General features: G+C 44.3%; 1 protein-coding gene across 1 annotated transcript in view; it reads right to left on the bottom strand.

The window, feature by feature from the left end:
- Positions 1-24,659, bottom strand: part of DACH2 (dachshund family transcription factor 2) — a 397,016-nt gene that overhangs the window by 176,229 nt on the left and 196,128 nt on the right. Inside the window, exon 6 of the mRNA XM_063142059.1 lies at positions 5,669-5,740. Within this exon, the coding sequence (XP_062998129.1) occupies positions 5,669-5,740 (72 nt within the window). The remainder of the gene's footprint in view (positions 1-5,668; positions 5,741-24,659) is intronic.

Raw genomic sequence — 24,659 nt, 5'->3', positions numbered from 1 at the left:
GGGTAAAAAATTATTATTATTATTATTATTATTATTATTATTATTATTATTATTTACAGAAAATTATTTGGACTTGCAAAGCAATCAAGCATCTCCCGTTCGCCACCCCAAATGCGAGCAGGAAAGTGTGTTCTCCAAAAATGTTCGCAAATTCTTGAACGTGCACTCATGGTTAAAAAGTGTGCAAATTTCAGTTCAAAATTACACATCTTTTTTTGAATGCACAGTTTCACGCTTTGGCCAATGTGGGAAATTTACGCAGCTTTGAGGAATACTCTACATTTTTTTGCCGTTTTCCTGTTAGATTTGCACAATTTCCCCACTGGCAGAAATAAAATAGCATACGCAAGCACTCGTGGAAATTGAAGGACAGGTGAGCATTGAATTGATGCTTGGAGAATCTGGGCAAATGTGCACAGCACTCGTCCACCCATCCCTAACCAGGGAAGTACCTTACTCGTAAAGACAACCAGAAGATATCAAATACGTAGCATTCAATTACCTGCCTCTATGCGCACACACAGTTCCAGCTCTGGAGTAGAGCGACCCACTAGCTTAGAGAAAAAGTACTGCCAATGGAGATAGGTATTAACCCTTTGATTCTGCCATTTCAGAGAAAATAAATTGTTCAAATCTAATATAGATATTGAGAGTCAGAGTAGTGTAGTGGTTAGAGTGTCAGTCTAGGACTGCAGAGTCGCTGGTTCAAATCCCCACTCAGTGAAGAAGCACACTGTTGGATCCTTGAGCCAATTACTATCGCTTGCCTGACAAGGATATTGTGAGGGCATTTGGGGTGGTGGGGCAGAGTCATTTACACCAACGAGCAACTGGATAGTCATGGCAAGATTCATCCTCCCTAGACGTGGTCACACCTGGTGTATTTTATTTATTAGCATTTATTTATTAGTAATGGTTATATTATACTTCTATATTGCTCAATATAATATCTTTAAGAAGCTCACATATAAATATTAAAAATCCAATTTCAGGGCACTCTTAAAAATAGTTTCAGCTGCAGTAGAAACACAAATCACAGTCAAGATACACTATGCACAAGCCTAGGTTGTTAAAAAACAAAAACATGTGACATGTGAGGGCGAAGAGGGTGGTGGGGAAGGAGCACACACAAACCCTGCCGAATAGATGACCTGTTGCACAAGTGGACCTCAGCTCACGTTAGAATTGGATCCAACTCCTAAGCTGGGTCTTCTACTGTGGCCATAGCTAGACCAGGGGTCAAACCTGTTCATCTAGGTGACACACAGGGGATCCAGTGCTCAGGCAGGGGTGAACCCTGGATGATCCCAGGAGAAACCTTAGGTCTAGCTGTGGCCTGTGTGTGTTTAAGAGAGAAAGGAAAGGAAAGGAACCTCTCGTGCAAGCACAAGCCATTGCTGACTCCTAGAGGGACGCCTGCTTTCGCTGACGTTTTCTTGGAAGACTTTGTAGCGGGTGGTTTGCCATTGCCTTCCCCAGTCGCAGTTACCTTTCCCCCAGCTAGCTGGGTACTCATTTTACCGACCTCGGGAGGATGGAAGGCTGAGTCGACTTGAGCCGGCTGCCTGAGAACCAGCTTCCGCTGGGATCGAACTCAGGCCGTGGGGAGAGTTTCGGCTGCAGTAACTGCCGCTTACCACTCTGCGCCACACGAGGCTCAAGAGAGAAAGCCCCATGTAAAACTAGTTGATTCACCTGTACACTTAGAGGATGTTCAACCTGTTCTGGAGGGGGTTGCACACACACCCCCCAAAAGGATCAGGTTCATAGTTTGGAGGTGCTCTTGGATCCAGAACTGTCATTTGAGGTGCAGGTGGACTCAATGGCAAGTAGCACCTTTAAACGGATTAGGCTGATATATCAACTGCACAGAGATATGTGGACAGAGATAGCCTAGCTACAGTTATCCATGCTCTGATAACCTCTCATCTGGATTACTGCAATGCGTTTATACATGGGGCTGCCCTTGAAAACGGTCCGGAAACAGGACAGAATGTTTGTTAACAGGGATTGGGCAGTCCTTACCAGATTCACTGGCTTCTAGTATAGGTCAAGGCCCAATGCAGAGTGCTGGTATTAACATCCAAAGTCCTAAATGGCTTGGAGCCAGGCTATCTGAAGGAACGCCTCCTCCCATATGTACCTGCCTGGACTCTAAGATCATCCTCAGGGATCCTTCACTGTGAGTCCCTGCCAAAGGAAGTGAGGCAGGTGGCTACCAGGAGGAGGGCCTTCTCTGCTGTGGCACCCCAGCTGTGGAATGACCTTCCTAGAGAGGTTTGCCTGGCACCTACGTTATACTCTTTTTGACGCCTTTTTATTTTCCCAGTATTTTAACAGTTTATCATCTTAGTCTTCTAACTTCGCTCTTTTAAATCTGTATTTTAAATCTGTATTAATCTCTGCATTGCTGCTTGGTTTTATCCTGGTTGTGCTTTTACATTGTACTTTTATCCTGTGTTTTTATGCTGTTGTTTGTTTTATACTTTGGATTGCCTTCATGGTTTTAATTTCTGTGAACCACCCAGAGAGCTTCAGCTATTGGGCGGTATAGAAATGCAATAAATAAATAAATAAATAAATAAATAAATACCTCCCACTCAGAGTTATCAATTCTCTTATCCACAACACCTCCACATTGTCTGGATTAGGACAACCAGTAACAAGAATGAAGCCAGCATAACAAATCAGAACGTCGCTAATGAAAGCTTGATTATATATTCCGCTCTTTTTATTAGCACTGTGGCTGTTTCCATAGTTCACCCTAGAGAGAAGAGCTAAGCTGCCCGCTCATCCCTTAACTGTAGGGGGAAAGAAGTTTACGATGAAATTTATTAAAATACAAACAAAATACATATATATATATATATATATATATATATATAAATTGGTGTTGTTTCAATTAATTTTAGTCTCCATTTTATAAAGATTTAACTATTCATGCAAAGAAAAGAGAGAGAGAGAAACTAGAACTGAAATAAGAAAAGTAGAATTTGCTGACACCCTATGCAGCTTTACAGCCTTTTTAATAAAGTAATTTTAAAAATAATAGGTTTAACATAGTTTGGGGGGAAAACCAAAAACAAAGAAAGCCCCAAACTAATAGTTTCCCCCCCTCTAATTGTCCTTTTATTACATGGTTTCAATTAGCAATTTCTCCCCTTTCTCAAAGATACAAATTGCACTTTTCGTTTCTCTGGAGGAAATTATGAGATGATAGAAATACTAAAAAGTCATCAACCAAATGCCAGATTTAATCTCAATTGAAAGCATCCCTTTCCCTTCCCAGAACAAATTCTTTGTGTGAACAACACTGTGTATGTTCAACATCCTGCAAAGTGCATGCACAACATACGTTTCTTGCAAATGACATTCTACCAAAATCCACCCATTAGCTCTCTACACAACGCTTAAGAATTGCAAACAATACATGTTTTCAATCTATGCGTGGCCATGCTTGCTTTGAAGTCATTAGGAAAGAGGTTGTGGTATTACTTAAAGCATTTATGCCGTAACATGCGGAAAATTTCAGGTTACAGGTGCACAGATGACTTTGCCCAGATGCTATGAGGCTACATCTGGAATCTAAACAATAAGATGTTCTCGGTTTCTTTGTAGTGTAAATCTCATGGGTCAGGAGGAAAGGCTGAACTCATAAGTAATAGCGCCACATGTATCATGAAAGCCCAGCCAAAGGGTTCAAGATTCCCCAAATGGGCTGTCGAACAACCGCCACCCAAAGTTGCTTGTCTCACAGTCATGAACCAATTAGGGACATATTCATCCCACTTCGGTGCTGCTACACTGCCCCGATAGACCTACCGTACATTTCTCGATTCAATTCAAAGCTTGGAGCAGTTCAAAGCATGGATTGGGGATACGATTACAACTTCTATCGGTGGTGAATGGGACATGCCTTACACAAGCAGGAGCTGCGGGTACATTTCGAAGACCCGTTGTGCTCAAGCAACTTCTGCATCGGGCATAAACTTGATCGCTGGCCACCAACCCATTTGGCAAGTTTCCGCATAGCAGAATGTCCAGTCTAAACGGCGTAATTATTGCTTTGGGTGCAAGGAGTCCCAGGTCAAATTCCCACATAAAACATCATAGAATCATAGAATTGGAAGGAGGCTATAAGGCCATCGAGTCCAACCCCCCGCTCAATACAGGAATCCACCTTAAAGCATCCCTGACAGATGGCTGTCCGGCTGCCTCTTGAAGGCCTCTAGGGTGGGAGAGCCACACCTTTTAGGGAAGGGCTGTAGCTCAGTGGTAGAGCACACGTGTTTGCAGGCGAAAGCTCTCCAATTCAATTCTTGGCATCTCCACATCAACCTAAGGAAATACATCTGTCTGAAATCCAAGAAAGCCACAACCAGTTGGCATATACAGTACTAAACTAGATGTCTTACTCAGGCCGTAGCTAGACCTAAGGCTTATCCCAGGATCATCCCGGGTTCATCCCTACCTGAACACTGGATGCCCTGTGTGTCACCTAGATGAACAGGTTTGACCCCTGGTTGATCCAGGGATAAACCTTCGGTCTAGCGATGGCCTTAGGTGAACAGGTTTGACCTCAGGACAATCCTGGGATAAACCTTAGGTCTAGCTACAGCCTCAGTATAAGGCAGTTTCTACTGATCTTATGGCAGCCTTCCCATCCAGATGTTTTGGAGTATGAGTCCCAGCATTCCTAGCTATTGGCCATGGTAGCTAGGGCTGATGGGAAATGAAGTCCAAAATATTTGGAAGGCTGCAGGTCAGGGAAGACTGCTCTATGCAATAGGCAGAGCTATGGTCCCTTCTGTTCCAGTCCAGGAGTGTCACCCCCACCAAACAAGCCCTACCTTTGCCACCTGTGTCACAGGTTGGCAACCTGTGCAGTACATACCTGTAAACCCAGGCCAGGCAACTTGCAGCTATCCAGATGTTTTGGCTTACAGCTGCCATCAGTCCTCATCACTGGCTATACTGGCTGGGGCCAATGGGAGTTGTAGGCCAAAACATCTGTAGAGCTGCAAGTTGCCCACCCTCACTGTAAACCTACCTTTAACATTAGCTGGGGATGATGGAGACTGGCTATCGTGATCTAAAATAGCTATACTAGCAACCATCACTTAATCTTCAAGTATCTGTACAGCACCTAGAAGAGCCTAATTCAGTTAGATCTGTTATTTCCTCCTACGCTCCATCGTAAGAATGCAGATTTTGTGTCTTCAACATCAAGCATAGCAACTTCTTTTGTCTTTTGCACGCACGCACACCCACCCACACCCCTCACCTGCCTGATGAAGGGTTTTGGAAAACGTGAAAGCTCGCTCGCTATTTTGTGAGATTTTGGATGATCTGAAGAAAGGTATTGCCCAGCAATAGATCCTGGAATTTTACTAATGGACCAACCAACATGTCTTTCCATGTGAGTGGTTGTTTTGTTTTAAATTAGTATGTTAATAATGCATTGCATAAATAAATATTTCTTTTTATTCATCTCAGGTGAATGTCAAATCAGTTTCACTGAAGTTTTAACCATGGTAAGTTTGAACAACACAAGGGCAAGAGACAGACATTCTGTGCAGCAATACAAAAACACATGTAAACAAAACAAAATTTAAGTTTCAGGAAAAAATATGTATAAGTCACACAAGATATAAATTGGAGTAAACACCTTGTATTTGAAGTGTCTTGAGCTCTGCAAACTTTATGTGGGTTTCATCAGGGAAAAACAAAGTTCTTATATCTGGAACGAAAAACACTGTTAAAAGCATTTATATAGTATGGAATGGGAATACTATATCTTTATTTAATGTTATCTCTCACTCTATAGATATATACAGCTAGAGCAGGAAGAGTTCAGCATTTCAGATCTGGAAATCTCTAGAAGATGAACGTTTGTTCAGGCCAAGATGGTTATAGGGTCCTCCTACCCTTGTGATCCATGGCAGGGTAACCCTCACAAATATCACATGGTACAGCCTCTACTGCAGCTGTCCCATTTCGGAATGTGGGTGGAGGAAGATTAATCACTAAATCCTCTTCCAAGTCCTTGCCATTGGTTTTACATCTGGGGTACTAGGATCACATGTCATTGGGCACCCTAGCTCAAAGGGCTGGAGTGGCTTTCTATATTATCACCCCTCAGATCTGCAGTAGAGCTGTGCACAAAATCCTCCACCCTATTTGTTGGCAGGGAAACTGGGAAGAGCATTTAACCGAATTTCACAATGGGGAGGAAGAATTCTCCTACATTTTCATGGCACTCTGGCTTATCATTAGCAGTAAAGTAGCACAATTTCTTTCTTTCTTTCTTTCTTTCTTTCTTTCTTTCTTTCTTTCTTTCTTTGTCTCCATCTCTGTCTCTCTTCTTCCCCCCACCCTCTCTCTTTCTCTTCCTCCGTGCTCCCTCTCCCTTGCCCGTTCTACACCTAAGGATTATCCCAGGAAAATGGAGGGATCATTTCTCCCTGCTCCTGGGATCCCCTGTGTGTCATTTGCATGCACAGGGATGATCCCAAGACGATCCCGGGATAAATGGCTAGTGTAGACATGCCCTCTCTCTCTCTCTTGCTAATGCAAGTGGCAGCAGCAACAACTGTGTTGCAACCTGGCTACCATTTTGCATTCTACGTCATGCCCCAGACCAAGCATTGTTTCAAGGCATTGGGGGGGGTGGATAGCAGCTGCCCCCCCCCAATGGCAAATAATATTTAGAGACAACTCTGCAAGGTGACCTCTTGTTGAGAGGGTGGGGTGGAGAGGTAGGGTTGAGTAAATGGAGGGGGGCGGAATCTCAGGAATTTTCTCAAGAGTGCCTTCTGCGACATTTTGGTTCATCTCTAATTTGCACCAAAAAGAAATCCTAGTTTTAAACATCTCCATGAGCTAGCCAGCTCCATTTTCTTACCTCTACAGATCTATTTCCCTCCACCCAACTTGTCTGTACCAGTCTTGGATTCAAAACAAAGACATCGAATTAAAGTATATTCCAAAAGTTGCAAAAAAAACCAACGAAACAAACAAACTGGGATGAGCAACAAATCCCCAAACCAAATTGCTCCATATTGTTTAAACACCGGTCATAAACAAAACTAGTACAAAAGCAAAATAGATAAAATCAATAGGAATCTTTAAAACAAATTATCACAAACATGCCCATATAGGTTTACCATAGTTTCCGTGCTTCAAGAACAGAAAAATGCAACCTCCTCAAGAATCAACCTTGTTTGTTTATTTATTTATTTATTTATTTATTTATTTATTTATTTATTTTAATTTGAGCAGAACTGAAAAGGAGAAAGGAATGGAGAAATGACATTTACTGTTACCTTTTGATAAACAGAACACTGAAATCACAAGGAATGTCCCTGTGAACACCCGCATTGTAAATATGATATCTTTGATTGTATGACACCATCCCAAACAGCTGGGATGTTTTGATGCAACCCTAAATCGTCGTCGTCATCATCATCATCATCATCATCATCATCATCATCATCATCATCATCATCATCATCCCTGAAGACTCGCCTTCCAGAAAACAGCTTGGATCCTAAGAGTTGTTAAGCTTGCAACCTTATGCATGTTTAAACAGTATGCTAGCTGGGGCGTGCTGGAACTTGCAGTACTTTTTTCCTGTCTAAACATGCATAGGATTGTGCCCTGACTTAAGGAAATAAAGTTTCCCATCTCTTTCTCCCCCTTGCAGCCACTTGCCATCTCAGAGGGGCCATAGCTCAATGCGATAGAGCACCTGCTTTGCGTGCAGAAGGTTCCAGGTTCGACCCCCGGCTTCTCCAGGTAGGGTGAGGAAAGAATCCTGCAGAAACCCTGGAGAGCTGCTGCCAGTCAGGGTCGACAATACTGGGCTAGGTGGACGCATGATCTGACTCAGTATAAGGCAGTTTCCTATGTTCCTTTATCCCATGTGTGTCTGTGAAGGCAGTGAGGAGAGGAGGGGAGACTTTCCTTCCGTGAACTTCCTTACATTCACGTCTCCTAGGATCCAAGCCAGGAAAATAAGGAGTTTGGGAGTGGTATCCTGAGCCCTGTTGTGCATAGGATCTGATGCTAAGCTCCCTGAGTCAGTGCATGAGGAACGCTCACTACTTGGAAATGCCACATCCTTTGGAAAGAAGCAGCATCACCCATTGACTATACTGCGTGGAGGTCCTACGGACTCTGCCTCTGCTAGAAATAGAGCCGTAGGGCAGCACTTCAGGTCTCGTTGGACTACAACTCCCATCAGCCCAATGGTAAGGAATGATGGGAATTGTAGTCCAACAACATTGGGAGGGCTGCACGTTCCCTATCCTTGTCTTACATGGAGAACGTTGCAGAACCAGGCTCTGAAGCCAGGAGTCACAGCTCACATCTTTAGTAGGGATGTCTGTCACTGAGAAATCCATCTCTCTCTCTCTCTCTCTCTCTCTCTCTCTCTCTCTCTCTCTCTCTCTCTCTCTCTCTCTCTCTCTCACACACACACACACACACACACACACACACACACACACACGCCCAGCTCTACCCTTTGCCAGAGTGTGGCAGCCACTTCAGAGGGCAGATGCTGAGGAACAAGAAATAGCACTGAGGTGTTGGAAGACAACTGTGTGGACCACTCGGACCACTGGATGCCCTCTAAGTTAGCCTGCTGAAATAAGATCCAACTGCCAGCCCAGTTGGCTTCTGTAGGTGGAATGTGCGGAGGGACCCGCTACAAAACACAACTTGGCTCATCCCTGACCTTCTACCCACACCCTGTTGTTGGCGACTTTGCTGCTGCCCTCAGATTAAGAGTAGCTCTCCTAGATACATCTGTATGGATTCTCTACGCTTCTATTCTGACCTCTACATCCAAAAATATATAACCTCAAATTTAACGGTCTTCTGTAAACTATGGCGCTAATGTCCAAATTCCTTTTCTTTTCCTTCCAAGCCCCTCTGATGTGTGTAAAAGGGAATTTCATTTTGTGGAATAAGTCTATGCTCCAGGTGAAAGGTTAAGAACCCCCACCCGCACCACCCCCAACATTCCTGCATGGCGGATTCTACGTGCATCTTAGACAAAGGAAAAACTTTCAACCCGTCAGCATCGAACGTGAGCTGTGACGTATGAATTGTATTCACCTTACCTTGTATTGGCAATGTAACCTAGTTTGATTAACAGAGCAGGGACCAGTAAGGACCATTAGAGATAAGCAAACTGACCAATAACGTTACTAACTAAGTGATGTAATCAGAACGGATAAATATGATCATCCATAAATCTCTTATCCATAAAAACGTATTCTAAACATTCATTATTGACAGATAGGTTATGGTTGCTGTTTCCACTGGTCCATATACAGGGTTTCTAGCTCTGGGGCAAATCTACGCCCCATAGCCTATATCTGCCAACAGGATTTGTCCTCATGTTGAGGGGGAAAGTGCTCAGAGACAATTCAGCTAAAGAGCAAATGAAGCCCGTCAAGAGGTTCTTCCCTCAAATCAGGCCCAGCTCCCCATAGGCTCTAAGCGTGGCTGGCGCAAGATGGCCTCAACGTGGCCTATGGAGTAACTAAATATAGATCTCTCCCATTGCCATAAGGCCCCTTCAGATGTTATCTGAAGGGCCACGTCTGTCACTCCAGTGAGTCATAACAGAAGAACATCAGAAGAGCCCATACTGGATCAGACCAAGGGCAAGTCTAGACAACTGCTTATCCTGGGGATCACCCTGGAATCATCCCTATACGTCCACATGATGCACAGGAGATCCCAGGGGCAGAGAGGGATGATCCCTCCCTGGCCCTGGGATAACGGGCACCACTTTTGTCCCAGTTTTTCCCATGGTCTCAGGATGTTCCCGAGACCGTGGGATGTGTGGGCACCCGTCCTAGTTTCGTCCCAGGTCCTCGCGAGATCATATTGTGAGATCATCCCCCTCCACCCGCATCATCTAGCCATGCCCCAAGGGTCCATCTAGTCTAGCATTCTGTTCACACAGTGGCCAACCAGCTGTCGACCAGGACACAGTGCAACAGAATCCTCCCGCCCATGCTCCCCAGCAACTACCACTGAGCTAGATCTACCAACCAGAGCCAGGTACAAATGGCATACACTGAAATCAATGGGAGTTAAGTTGGTCATGGCTAACCGAAGTCCCACTGATTTCAATAGCCCTCTCTGTTGATTTCAATACCCCCCTCCTGCCCATGTTCCCCAGCAACTGGTGTCTATAGGCTTACTGCCTCTGATGCTGCAAATGTCCACCTTCCAGCACTGAGTGGGAATGGGGGTGTTTGGCCATACTCACTTGGACTCCTCCCCGCAACAGGGAATCACTGTGCAAACCAGTTACCTGGGGAGGTGGTGGACTCTCCCACACTAGAGGCATTCAAGAGGCAGCTGGACAACCAACTGTCAAGTATGCTTTAGGGTGGAATCCTGCATTGAGCAGGGGGTTGGACTTGATGGCCTTGTAGGCCCCTTCCAACTCTGCTATTCTATGATTCTATGAAAGGTTGGGAGGGAGTCAGCAGGGATGAAGATGTGGGGCTAGCACACATGTCATCAAGGGGGCAGGGCTAGCCCCATGCATCGCCATTTGCTCCTTCACTGGAGATGTGAAGGCTTGTGGAAAAGTTGGATCATTAAATGGGAGAGGGGGGACAAATGTCTTACCAAATCTCCAAAAATCCCTTAGAAAAAGGAGAGAAATTATTGTGATGATGACCTTTCTGTCCTGCCCCATCCTTTTTCTGTACCCCCCTCCCTCAGGCATATAAGGGGGCTATAAGGTATTCCAATTACACGGTTTGGTGTTCGTGATTGGAGAATTGTTTACACTCAGGGGTCTAAAAACCCTCCTCTCGTGGGGACACTTCCTAAATGGAGTTTGCAATGCTTTGGGGAGGGGGGGAGGAGAACAGAAAACAAAACAAAATTACCTCTCACCAGCCCACATCTGCCTGTTGCACAAGTCAGGTATATTGTAAATTTTCAATGATGCCTTTAAATTTGAATGGTTTCAAGCTGCTGTAAACTCCTGCGGCAATCAAAAATCATCTGTCACGGGACCAAGGGGTATGTGAACACCGCACCACGGCCCGGCCTGACGTTAGATTTATTGGAGGGTAAATCATGTCATTTATGCATCAATTCACAAGAGGAAGGAGGCGGGGCAGGGGGGGAAGCAATCCCTGTGCAGTTAATTTAATAATAGACTGAAAATGCCGTAATTACTGTTTCAGGTGCACTGGCTCACTCAGAGCAGTGGTTGGCCCACTTCACCAGCTGAATACTTTGCTTGTGGCAGGCCTGGGATTAACAAGTGTTTAGCTTTTTAAAATAAATAAATCTGGGAGACCTCAAGAAATCATTTAATAAGGAACACAAAACCTCTTCCACTGGGTTCTGCTGTGTAGTAGTTGATACCCCATCAGCCAGGGCCGGCCCTACCATAAGACAGGCTGAGGCAGTTGCCTCAGGTGGCAGATGTTGGGAGGCAGCAGCAAAGTGTTCAAGGAGAACACTGTGCGCCTTGCGGCCTACTCTGCAGCCCCTGCATCAGCCTGCTGCTTGCATGTTCAATGGAGAGTGTTGTCCCAACGTTTGTGTAGAAGACAGACTCATCTCCCATTCCATGCTTCTGGGCATGGAATAGGAGGGGGCGCCATCTTGTCCTTTGCCTCAGGCAGCAAAATGTTCCCGGCCGGCTTACAGAAAGAAACATACTCTACTCCTGCCTCAAACACATCTGAATGAGTTTATGTGGATTTTGGAGGAAGGCTGGGCCACTGATTTTATGGCCAGACTAATCATTGGGTCAGGACAACCCAATCTGAACCAAGGAACTTTCTCAGCTTCCTGGTCAGTATCTGCTGCAGAGGGCCAAAGCAGCTAACTGAAAGCACTAAGGCAGGGGTGGGTGGGCTGAACCTTAGGCCAGCGGGGCAAATCTGGGCCTCTGGGGTTTGATCGTCCGCCACACTCCTTACCCCGGCCCTACTGCTTTCCCCTTAATTGCTAATTACACGGCTTGTGACCACAATACCTGACAGAACGCCTCTCCCAACATGAACCTACCCATACACTGTGCTCAACATCCAAGGTCCTCCTACAGGTGCCTACTCTGAGGGAAGCTTGGAAGATGGCAACAAGAGAGAGGGCCTTTACTGTGGTGGCCCCCCAATTGTGGAACAATCTCCCTGACGAGGCCGGCCTGGTGCCAACATTGTTATCTTTTTGGCGCCAGGTCAAGACTTTTCTCTTCTCCCAGGCATTTAGCAATATGTAATTAGCCTAGGTTTGTTTTTGTATGTTTTTATGGTTTTAAATTATATGTTTTTGTGATTTAAATTTTTTGTATATTGTTTTTAAGTGTTTTTATCCTATGTAAACTGCTCAGAGAGCCTCGGCTATGGGGCGGTATACAAATAATAATAATAATAATAATAATAATAATAATAATAATAATAATAATGTGGTTTCCCAGCTTTTCCACAATCCCCACTCCCCATTCTAAAAGGTTGAAATGCCTCTACTGAGCTTTACTCCAAGAGCTTTAAGTGAAAACATTGTGGTATTTAGGCTCCGCCCCTTTGCCTACAGTCTGCCGCCATTTGCCTTCACTCCCACCTACTGGAATGTGGCCACTGAGAACATCTCTGAGATTGAACTCCACTGCCAGAGTGAAAGAGGTTCAATACCCCTGCGTTGGGGCAAGGGAGGCAGGATCAGTGCAGTGGAGGCAGGATTTCTGGAGGGAAGGACCGGGGCAGGGGAGGGAGGCAGGCCTATACATTGGGGAGGATTTCTGGAGGGAAAGATTAAAACTCTCAAGATCAGGTTGCTCTACAGGATGGAGTCATGGCAACATCCAGCCCTGGAGTCAAGGATCCTTCATCACTCTCCGCCCCTCGGGTCTGAAGTCATTACAAAGTCCTGAATGACCCGCAGTTAACAGCAGGCAAGGTTCTTAAAAAGGAGGACCTGTCTCCACCAGCAGCCATCCCATCTGGATGCATCAGAAGGAGAGGTGAGAAAGAGAGGCTCCCTCCACCGGCCTGGTCACAAGCAAATGGCATTTGGCTCCTCCCCACTCCCGGAATGGTCTCCATCAATAGCTATTCCACCTAGTGACATCACGGAGAGATGAATCAGCAAGGCCCAGTCTATCTGCTCACCTAGAACCGCACTTTGGCTCCTTACCCTCGTGGAACATTTCCACCAATAGCTGTTCCACCGGACTGCACCATGGGGACAGGTGAGGCAGCAAGGCCCTTCCATCGGCTGGGCTGTGACCCATTACCACTTGGCTCATTCCCTCCGAAGCCATGTACAAGGTTATGTTACTGTCACATGAAGCCCTAAACAACTTGGGACTGGGATACCTAGCAAACTGCCTTCCCTTATACATACCCAGACAACCTTTAAGATCAGCAGAGAAGGTCTTGCTGGTCATTCCAAAATGGATGGAATGCTGCCACAAAGCACCAGACGCCAGAGCCTTTTCTGTAGCGGCCCCCACCATTTTTGAAAACCTCCCTTATGTAGTTCGGGAGGCAGAAAATGTGGCGTCATTCAAATGCCTCCTGAAGATTCATTCACCCAGGTCTTCCCAGGGCCTTAAATAAATTAACTACACCACTGCACCTTACTGCTCCATTTTACTGCACTTTTATTGTTCTTGGAAGTGTTTTAATGCTACGTTTTTATGCTATGCTTCAATACTGTGTTTTAATATTGTATTTTAGTGCTGTGAATCACTGAGCGATTCTATTATATTCAGCGGTATATAAAAGTTTCAAATAAACAAATAAAATGTCTCCATCACTAAGCATTCCATTCTGGTTAAAACGTGGAGGCAGTGACAGACTTTGTATTTCTGGGCGCAAAGATTACTGCAGATGCTGACTGCAGCCAGGAAATCAGAAGACGTTGACTTCTTGGGAGGAGAGCAATGACAAATCTTGATAAAATAGTTAAGAGCAGAGACACCACACTGACAACAAAGGTCCGCATAGTTAAAGCAATGGTATTCCCCGTAGTAACCTATGGCTGCGAGAGCTGGACCATGAGGAAAGCTGAGCGAAGGAAGATAGATGCTTTTGAACTGTGGTGTTGGAGGAAAATTCTGAGAGTGCCTTGGACTGCAAGAAGATCAAACCAGTCCAAACTCCAGGAAATAAAGCCAGACTGCTCACTTGAGGGAATGGTATTAAAGGCAAAACTGAAGTACTTTGGCCACCTAATGAGAAGACAGGATACCCTGGAGAAGAGGCTGATGCTAGGGAAAGTGGAAGGCAAAAGGAAGAGGGGCCGACCAAGGGCAAGATGGATGAATGATATTCTGGAGGTGACAGACTTGACCTTGGGGGAGCTAGGGGTGGTAACGGCCGACAGAAAGCTCTGGCGTGGGCTGGTCCATGAAGTCACGAAGAGTCAGAAACGACTGAACGAATAAACAACAAAAACATCCTAGGAGACTTGGTACCCAAATCTTTGTTTATTTTGAGTTTATTTTCCTCTTTCCTCCCCATCCGTTTCTTTTCTTTTTTTTCTTTCCTTTTCTTTTCCCCACCTGTCTGTGAGATTGTATGTCTTGAGTGCACCGGCAAACAAGGCCGTAAGTAAAGTGTCTACAAACAAATAAATAATAAATAAAATGTGAAATGTAAATAAAACAAAACATAAATATAAATAAATAAAACATAACCGTAGCATATCCTTCTCTGAGATACGACCATTTCCAGACACATCTCAACTTCTTTCCTTACCCCATCCTTTTCTAACCCTGTGTTAATATGCACTGGCTATGTAGGTCATCACTGGGTTGGACGTTTCATGAACTGGCAGTGACAAACCCTTTGATATTTCGGCACGGCATCCCGAGGAGGGTGTACATCTGAAATGATTTGACTGATTCACATTTGCTGAACTGATTAGCTGAAATAAGCACAAGTGAAAGAGTGTATATGTGCATAGATATACATACATATATACGTAACGACACTCTCACACGAATCACGGGCTTGATTTATAGGAAGCGGCGACTCTGACAGCCCGGAGGCCTCAGCTTGGTTTTGCCACTTGATCACTGGACTGATTCACTTGAGTGGCCCAGAAGGGGACATTTTCTGCCTGGTTTCAGCATAAACGCGTCACCTGCTCCCCGCTCTCGCCCAGGCCAAGTCGATTGCACTCGGCTGAGCGGCAAGTGTGTGCAACGCATCGCGAAAGAGACCTTGGCTGCATATGCGTGCCGAGCTATTGAGATGTTAATGATGGTGGAACGCGGCCCACTTCTGCATATTAGGTATGGCCTCTTGACTGTGGTACGCATCCTCTGTATCTCGGAGACGGTTGTTGCATTTCGTCTCTTAGGTCTGGTTTGGACGGTTATGGCCTGGAAGCCATCTCGTCTACTCCTGTGTCTTCACAAAACCATTCACTCACCGCCACTCCAAAGAGTGTTTCACAAAAGTAACCTATAAAGCCTTACACGGCTTAGGACCACAATACCTGATGGAACGCCTCTCCTGACATGAACCTACCTGTACACTACGCTCAACATCTAAAGTCCTCCTCCGGGTGCCTACTCCGAGGGAAGTTCGGAAGACGGCAACAAGGGAGAGGGCCTTTTCAGTGGTGGCCCCCCAATTATGGAATGATCTCTCCAACAAGGCTCGCCTGGTGCCAAAATTGTTGTCTTTTTAGTGCCAGGTCAAGACTTTTCTTCCAGGCATTTAACAGCATGTGCTGAGTTTTTTAACTGACCTCAGAATACCCTATTTTTTTATTCTAAGACGCACTTTTTCCCCCATATAAAGATCTCTAAAAATGGGGTGCGTCTTAGAATTGTGGGTGTGTCTTAGGTTGTTGTTTTTTTCTGTTGGTAGTACTGAAATTAGTGTGCGTCTTACAATCGATGGTGTCTTACAATCGAAGAAATACGGTAGTTCTTTTAAATGGATATTGTCTGTTTTTGTTTGTATTTTATGCTTTTCATGTTTTTAAATTTTGTATATCTGTTTTTAATGTCCACTGTTTTTAACTTTTGTAAACCGCCCAGAGAGCTTTGGCTATGGGGTGGTATATAAGTAGCCACTATTAATGTGTGTGGGCGGGGTGTTGGTGGAAGGGAAGCCAGGACGGGAGGTCGCCAAGCACTCGGCGGTAGCACACACAGCCCGGCTCATGGGGGCGGGGGAATGCCCATAGTGCGAGCGCTCACCAATTTCACCCACCCCTAGTTTCAATGGCTAGTCCAGGAAGCTTCTGTAAATGGAATAGGGTTGGACACCATCGTGCCACTCACCCAAGCCTCCAAGATGCCTTGGGCTGTCATTCCACAAAATTAACTAGGAATATAATGAATGAACATAATACAAGACAAATTGGGCAACTGGGTTGGATGGATACAATACAAGCCAAATCTAAAATGGAAGCTGTATTCGGTTTTCTCAGGTAGCTCTCGCTGGGGAGCACAGACATTTCCGTGCACAGCTAAAATGAGAACATTCACGATTTTCAGTTTTCGGTGTCTTCAGCTCTACGCTCCCATAAAATCTAATGTAAGGGAAGTGCATGCAATTGAGTTGTCATGTTTTAAAATATGTACAAGTATTCCAATAAAAATAATGTCCAAGTAAAGCTTTGGATTTGTTTGAATATAACATTTAGAACACACTAAGTGCACTTTATTGAATTTTCTTTCCCTAGTCAAATATTTCAGATCAACTACTTTGGAGATTGGCAAAATTATTCAGATCTCTCTCTCTCTCTCTCTCTCTCTCTCTCTCTCTCTCTCTCTCCATATATATATATATATATATTCCATTTATATCATATATTCCTCCAAGTAGTCCAAGGTAGCTTGCATGACCCCCTCTCCATTTTTATTCTTACAACAACCCTGTGAGGTAGATTGGGCTGAGAGTCTGTGACTGGCCCAAAGTCACCCAGTGGGTTTCCATGGCCAAGTGGGGGATAGCTGAACACTCTAAAAACTACACCAAACTGGTTCTCTCCTAATATATATGATTTTTATTATGTGCTAACACTGGGTAGAACACACTTTCAAACAGTAGCGCTTTTTATATGTTCTCCAAAGCACTTTTTTTGTAATGTGAAATGAACCTAAAATAATCTATCACTTATTTGGGGATCAGCACAACTTATTTACAGAAATTCAATCGATGTCTATTATTGTTGAATTGTTTGTTTTAATTTTGTACATCACCCTGGGAGGCTTTCACCACTAAAGGCAAGCTAAAAATTATTTTAAATAAAATGGTGTCTGTGTACATGTTGTTCTTGTTGTTTACTACTTAAGAGAAATAAACATGATAAATCAGATCTTCATCAACTTAGGGCAGAGGGGGGGGGGGGGGAAATCCATTTCAAAATCTTCCAGAAAAACCATGTCGCTGATCCTCCTGGCCTTCACCCCTCAATCATATCCCACCGAATTCTAACATGGCACCCCTAAGAACTCTGTCCATCAGATTCCAGTGTACCTATTTTTGTCACAAATAGGATGGAGAGAATGAGTTTGCTATTGGTATCTAGATTAAGGAGTATTTCCTTTATACACACTAGTAGCTGTGCGCAAATGGCCTCTTGAAATTCTCCACCTTATTTGTGGGCAAAGAAATTGGCGGTACAATTTCACCAAATTTCTCCAGGGACAGAAGAATTTCTCAACAGTTTCTCGCAGGTGGGTCTCACCATCAGCAGGAGTTGTAACACAGTTTCTTTCTTTCTTTTTTCCCTCTTTTTTTTGGGGGGGAGCTTTTTTGGGGGGCTGGAATAGCATCAGCTGTGTTGGCAGGCAGGCAGGCCCTATGTGGCATCCTCCACAATGGAGGCGTGAGAGGGGCAGTGTGGAAGAGATGGAGTTAGTGCTGAGCCAGAATCTGTGCCCCAAATTCCTGAAAGTTTACTTCCCCCATGAAAGAGGCTTCCATTGTTCTGCGTCATTCACAGGGTGTTTTTTCACGTATTTTTGTGGTAGTTTTGAGCTTACCTAAGCAATGCAAGGTGGACGAGGGTGCTGTATTTGTGTTTTCTTTCTATTTCACACAGGCCCCGTTCAGAAGACACCTTAAACCACGGCTTTAACCACAGCGAATAAAGTTTTTTGCTCTATTCATAGAATCATAGAATAGCAGAGTTGGAAGGGGCCTACAAGGCCATGGAGTCCAACCCCCTACTCAATGCAGGAATTCACCATGGTTAAAGCCATGGTTTAAGGTGTCTTCTGAACACAGCCTGGCTTTCTGGCTTAACTATTGTGTTTAAAGCCATGGTTTAAGGTGTCTTCTGAACATAGCCTGGCTTTCTGGCTTAACCACTGTGTGTAAAGCCATGGTTTAAGGTGTCTTCTGAACATAGCCTGGCTTTCTGGCTTAACCACTGTGTTTAAAGCCATGGTTTAAGGTGTCTTCTGAACATAGCCTGGCTTTCTGGCTTAACCACTGTGTTTAAAGCCATGATTTAAGGTGTCTTCTGAACATAGCCTGGCTTTCCGAAAAAGGACCTATGGGAGGAATGATCTCATCATGTTTTCCCTAGGCTTTTAATTGAAGTGTAGGAAATTGAGGAGGCTACAGGCCGCCAGAGACATGACTGTAAAATGAAAAACAGGAGATTTGTGCACACTCCTCGGCCACCCCCTAAGTAAGGGACACATCAGAAATCCAAGCCAAACCCATGATAATTTCTCCTTTGAATTTCTTTTCAAAGGCAATTTCTCTTCTGTCTAATTGAATGAAAATGGTGGAAAAAATGTGGAAGAAAATTTTGGCACAGCGCTAATACAGATATCATTTCAGGTACAGGCAAGGGCAGTACGTATGAGATAAGAGGCTTACTCAAAGTATTTCTTCTTGCTTGCTGTCATTATCTGAAAGGACCATCTAATCAAACCCCAAATTACATGATCACCAATTAAAGCACTTTCTCCATTCTTAACTATTGCCCTCTTCTAACCACAGCAAGGAGTTTAAGCCCCGCTCAAAATGGATCTGATATTGTTTCAACCTATTTTCTACTTGACATATGTTCCTGTATGATTCAGCCACGTTCTCTAGAATCAAAGTCCATGATCTGGCAAACCTCATGTGTTAATAAAATGAAAAGGTGACCTTGCCTAATTTAATAAGTCAGTGTCGAAATACTCTTTCAACATGTTCAAGAACTCTAGAAAGGTTATCATAGCTTTCTTTTAGAAGTGTTTGTTTCCCCGTTTTTAAGGCCATTTCTCTGAATGATATTTCCACTATTGTAACTCAGCTAAAAATAATAATACTGTATGTATTATGATATTTTGATAAAAGCTTTCGATTTTTTTTGTCATCAACATTGGTAGGCATGTTTCACAACCAACATCTTACTTATTCTACGAAATTGAATATCAGATTCTGCAGGTCAAGAGAGAAGATTTCTACCTGGGATCAAATTAATGGCAACAATTAATTGCCTTGAATTTAGCATGGGAACATCCACACTTATAATTTTCATAGGATAAATTCAACATCCAACGGACATATTTTCACAGCAACCGTGCTACAAAGTCCCCAGGTTTTATTTCGGGGTAGAAACTATGACTTCCACCAGGGTAGAAATTTCTCCCTAAAAAGGCAATGGGTAGGATCCCAACACTAGCACAACTGACATACACTATAGCTAGACCTAAGGTTTATCCCTGGATCGTCTAGGGGTCAAACCTGTTCATCTAGGTGACACACAGGGGATCCAGTGCTCAGGCAGGGGTGAACCCTGGATGATCCCAGGATAAACCTTAGGTCTAGCTGTGGCCATAGTGGTACTGAAGTGCACTGACTACTGTTAGGGCCCATCACACATCTACACCAAACAGGATATAACACTATGAAAGTGGTATGAAAGCGGTATATAAAAGGCAGGAGCCACACTACTGCTTTATAGCGGTATTGAAGTGGACTGACAAGTGTTGGGACCCATGACACATACCATATACCACTTTCATAGTGTTATATCCTGTTTGGTGTAGATGTGTGATGGGCCCTAACAGTTGTCAGTGCACTTCCATACCACTATAAAGTAGTAGTGTAAACCCTGCAGTGCACTTCAATACCGCTATAAAGCAGTAGTGTGGCTCCTGCCTTTTATATACCGCTTTCATAGTGGAATATCCTGCTTGGTGTAGATGAGCCCTAGATCTAGACACTACTAGTCAAAAGGCACAAAAGTCGTATTCCATGAACAAAGTTTCAGAGTCATTTCTACATATAAAAAAGGCCCGGAAGATGCAAACCACCCACCATCAACCTGAGGGGGGAAAAAAGAGTCTTTTGGTTACTTAAGTCTGACCGAGGAAATAAATGCCTTTGATACAAACTACAAATCCCCTCACAATTCATAAATACGTGGAATAATTATTTTCTGGGGAAGTAGTTGTAATCTAATTTATGGCAATTTTATGGAGTGTTAGACCAACTTCTTATTTGCGGCCTGTCGAAATGGCTGCAAATTATAGCAAACATCGCATTAAACGCCGCACCATAAAGTAAATATTTATCTAATTTGGGATTCTGTACATCTTAAGGAGCATGATGGCTGGCTTTTCTGGTGTCAAAAGCAAATAACGGCCTGCATTATTTCTCTCGGTTGTACAGACTAAAGGGGGCATCACTATCAGTCAAGCAATTCTAAGAGCTGCCGTTACCACTTAAGATTTTTATTATAATACATGACTCTCTTTTATGTTCCAGTGGAGAGACCGAGGCAATCCTTTAAAAAGGGCCCAAACTTAAATGCAGTAATGTGCTGCAGACCAGCAGGATTACAACTGCCTTGAAATCATGATGGCTGGTACATTAAAAATTGTGTGACCCATAATCTCCTTATGTCCTTCCATAATATGGAATGGTATCGTAATGGCCACTGGCCATGCTTGGCACTGACCTGTCTTCTCTGTTCCCTACTGTAGCACCACCATATCTTATAGTAGAGCCTTTCCCAATCTGGGCTCCTCCAGATGTTTGGAGTACAGCTCCCACCATCCCTGACCATTCGCCATGGTGGCGGGGCAGATAGGGAGTTGTAGACCAAAATATCTGGAGGGCTAAGGACGGGGGAAAGAGCAATGTTTGAGAGACACCAGATATCATCTTAGCGCTCGTCTCGTGCCCAATTCCTTTTTGTGATTGCCGCTCGCTCTGCGCAAATTTGCGCAAATTGAGCGGTGATCAAATGTGGAATTTGCGCAAATTCCCCCCAAATTTGTGCAATTTTCCTGCATAGTGTAATGCGGGGCTGTTTCAGTCTATGGGGAGAATGAGTGCCAATTAGGAAATGGGCAGGAATTCAAACTGGGGAAGTTGTGCCAATCGAATGCAAGCACGTATGTGGGAATTTCCAAACATTTCTTCTGTGGCCATGCACTCATGACAAGGATTGGGTCTTCAAACTGGGCGTGCATCTTTTGAGAGGAAAGACTGAAAAACACATATTCCTATGTGGATTGTCATACAGATGTTGTGTTTGTTTGTTTTTAATTGCAGATGAATTCAGACACACAAAGGAATGGACTTAAGAATGCTCAAACGTGAGAATGACAATAGATGGTGAATAGGCTAATCTGTCCATCCCTAGTGCTGACAGTCTCCTTGGACAGTTCTGGCATCATGAGAGATGGAGGACAAACTTTCCTCTATCCCCTTCCTCTATCCCCATAATTCTAGATACCTCAATCATCTCTACCAAGTCGTACTTCCCATTTTGGCTGCTGGTATGATTTTCTTGCCCAATTTATGCCATCTCCAGATATTTTTTGAAGGAGAAGAATCATGCCAACCAGGTGTCCAGGTGAAGTGCTTGTTTTATATGTTGTCTTGTGTGCGCGGTGGGGGGGGAGGAAGAGGGTGCTCCATCTATCACCCCAAAACTGGCACCACCCAGGTCAATGTCTGATCTGAACGTAGGGTGCAATCCTATGCATGTTTAGACAGAGAAAGGGCCTACAACTCCCAGCATTCTCCTGCCAGTCTTGCTGGCTAGAGAATGCTGGCAGTTGTAGGACACACACCCCCGCCCCAGGTCTAAACTAATGCTGGTCTGAATCCTGCCCCCTACTTTCACAAACTTTCTCTCTCCCTGAGAAAGAAGCATTGCTTTTTCAGGGGGGGAAGTTTTCTTCTTGGGGAGGGGAACAAGTTTTCCACATACCTTTTTTTAAGTGTAACCAATAGCTGAGGGGCCTTCTTCCTGTTTTTTTTTTTTTTTAGTTTTTCACACACACCCTTCCCTTCAGCATTTGAAGGAGCCCAGCAGTTCTTCGTGAATGCCTATTGGAGACCATGTGACCTCACCCTCTCCAATAAGCATTCAGAAAGAACTCCTGGGCTCCTGAAAATGCTGGGGTGTTTAAAAAAAAATAAAAGAAAGAAAGAAGACCCCTCAACAACTGGATACATTTTAAAATACCTAAAATGGAATGGTCAAAATTTTCAGCACAGCATTGGGCAAAAGGCGGGATACAAATAAATATAATAATAATAATAATAATAATAATAATAATAATAATAATAATAATAATAATACTCTAAACATGCACAGGATTGCACCCTTAGAAAAGGAAGGTCAACCTTGTGCAATGTAGGCTTGGTTCAGCATACGAGTGATAGAATAGGCTCCTCCCCTCCCCATCACGCAGGTAGGGTGCTCTTGCACCCATATCCTGCTCGTGGGTTTCCTGTGGGCAGCTGATTGGCCAGTGCACGAACAGAATGCTAACAATAACAGCCATTACTGTTATTTCTAGAAATAAAACATCTGAAGGATTATTTTTGTGAACCGCCCAGAGCGCTTCGGCTATTGGGCAGTAGAAAAATGCAATAAATAAATAAATACACGCTACACCTTAAAAAGAACAAACCCTGCTGGCAGGTTTGCAATCGAAAAGAAGATTAGGTGATCAAAAAAGGGGAGAGCACAAAAGAGAAAAAGGAAGGGGAAGGAGAAGCAGAGGTCAGAGGTCAAAGGTTTGGGAAAAGAGAAGTGTATTCAAATGTCGTAACTAAACAAAATAATAGAAGCACCGAAAAAACAAAAGACGTGTGCCTTTCTTGGAGGTCTAAACCCCTTCTTTTTTTTTTAGCCCTCTGATTTAGCTTTACTCGGCCAGTTTAACTATGACGGTTTGTAGACCCACATACTGCATCTCAATTTCTATTATTATTATTATTATTATTATTATTATTATTATTATTATTATTAGAGGACCATTCAAATAAACCGAGGCAAAACCTAGATCTTGCTACAATCCCTGCCAGGCATCGCTCGTGAGCCTGGGATCTGTATAAAATCCTTTCTCCTTTTGGTTGAGTTTGAGGGCACACCAGATGGAACGCAGGGTACTGTGGGATCTGCCATTTATCACAGTGACAGTGCGTAGGTAGCTACGGACCTCTCGCCACGGGGGGAAAGCCAGGGCTGCAAATGCAAAGCACAGGAATCGCAACGCTGGGCTTGGGCAAGTTTGGCAACACTTGTGCTGCTCATTAACTTAATCATATTAATTTATTAGCCTGATACATCAAAGTAATTCGCTGCAGAATGGTCGCCGAGAACAATTTATAACTGTTCACATTCTCCACGCAGAGGTGGAGCGAAGCAGTCGTTCCGGAGAAGGACGGTTTGCTTCGCAGGTTAATCGCTTCTTTTGTACGTGTCGGAATCGCCGCCTTCCCCAACTGGTGCCTGCTGGGAATGATGGGAAATGTATGCCAACGCATCCAAGGGGTACCGGATTGGGAAAGGGTGGCGTATAGAACCAGTTGATATATTGCGGCTGCCATGCGGAGGCATTTTTTTTTTTATCAGCTCTGTTTTGAGGCTTGTAACATTTCTCGGTTCCGTCAGGGATACTAAAGGCCATTCATCCCAATTCCATTTCAGAGAAGCTCTTTGGGGGGGCGGTCATTTTCCAGTGGTGGGTGGGGCTGAAGGAAAATGGGAGGTGCCAGAAGGAAAAGGGACGGCACCAAAGCAAAACGGGGTGGTGTCAAAGGCAGAAGGGGTGGTCCCAATAGGAAAAGGGGCGTTGCCAAAGGCAAAGTGGGCAGGACCAAAATGCCAAGAAAACGCAGCCAATTTTAGCTTGAAACTCCCACTACCAATCACTAAGGCAGGATCTACACTACTGCTTGAAAACGGTTTATAACAGTAGTGACAACTGTTGAGGCCCAGGACACACTCCCTATACAGTCTTCAAAACGTTTTCAAAGTGTGATATCCTGCTTAGTGTAGACCTGGCCCGAGCCTTAGGAGATACATTTCATCCTTTTGGAGTGGGTTGGGTGGGAACTGCGGAAAAACCAGGAAACGTTCCAAAATAGTTGGCGGTTAGGAGTGCGTGGGAATGGTGTGGCCACCTTGAATACCCTGGAGAGCCAGATGGGACTCCAGAAAGGCTGGAGTTGGCCCTGTGCCTGAGCTTCTGCAGCCCTGACCTACGTGGATATTTAAAGTTACATTGGTGCGATGCTCCCACTTTACGCATTTGTTGCAGGAAGCATCTGAATAGGTTTCCTGCATCGGTGTGCAGAGATGTTTGAGGATGGGACCGAAATTAAACAGGGGTGGGGCAGGAGAGCATTCCCGTCAACAGGCCGCACCTGGGTCCTATTTTCCAC

This window comes from Elgaria multicarinata, chromosome 15, assembly GCF_023053635.1.
Source record: "Elgaria multicarinata webbii isolate HBS135686 ecotype San Diego chromosome 15, rElgMul1.1.pri, whole genome shotgun sequence".
NCBI lineage: Eukaryota > Metazoa > Chordata > Lepidosauria > Squamata > Anguidae > Elgaria > Elgaria multicarinata.
Note: the sequence above shows the minus strand (reverse complement) of the source record. Positions and strands in the feature narration are given on the sequence as shown.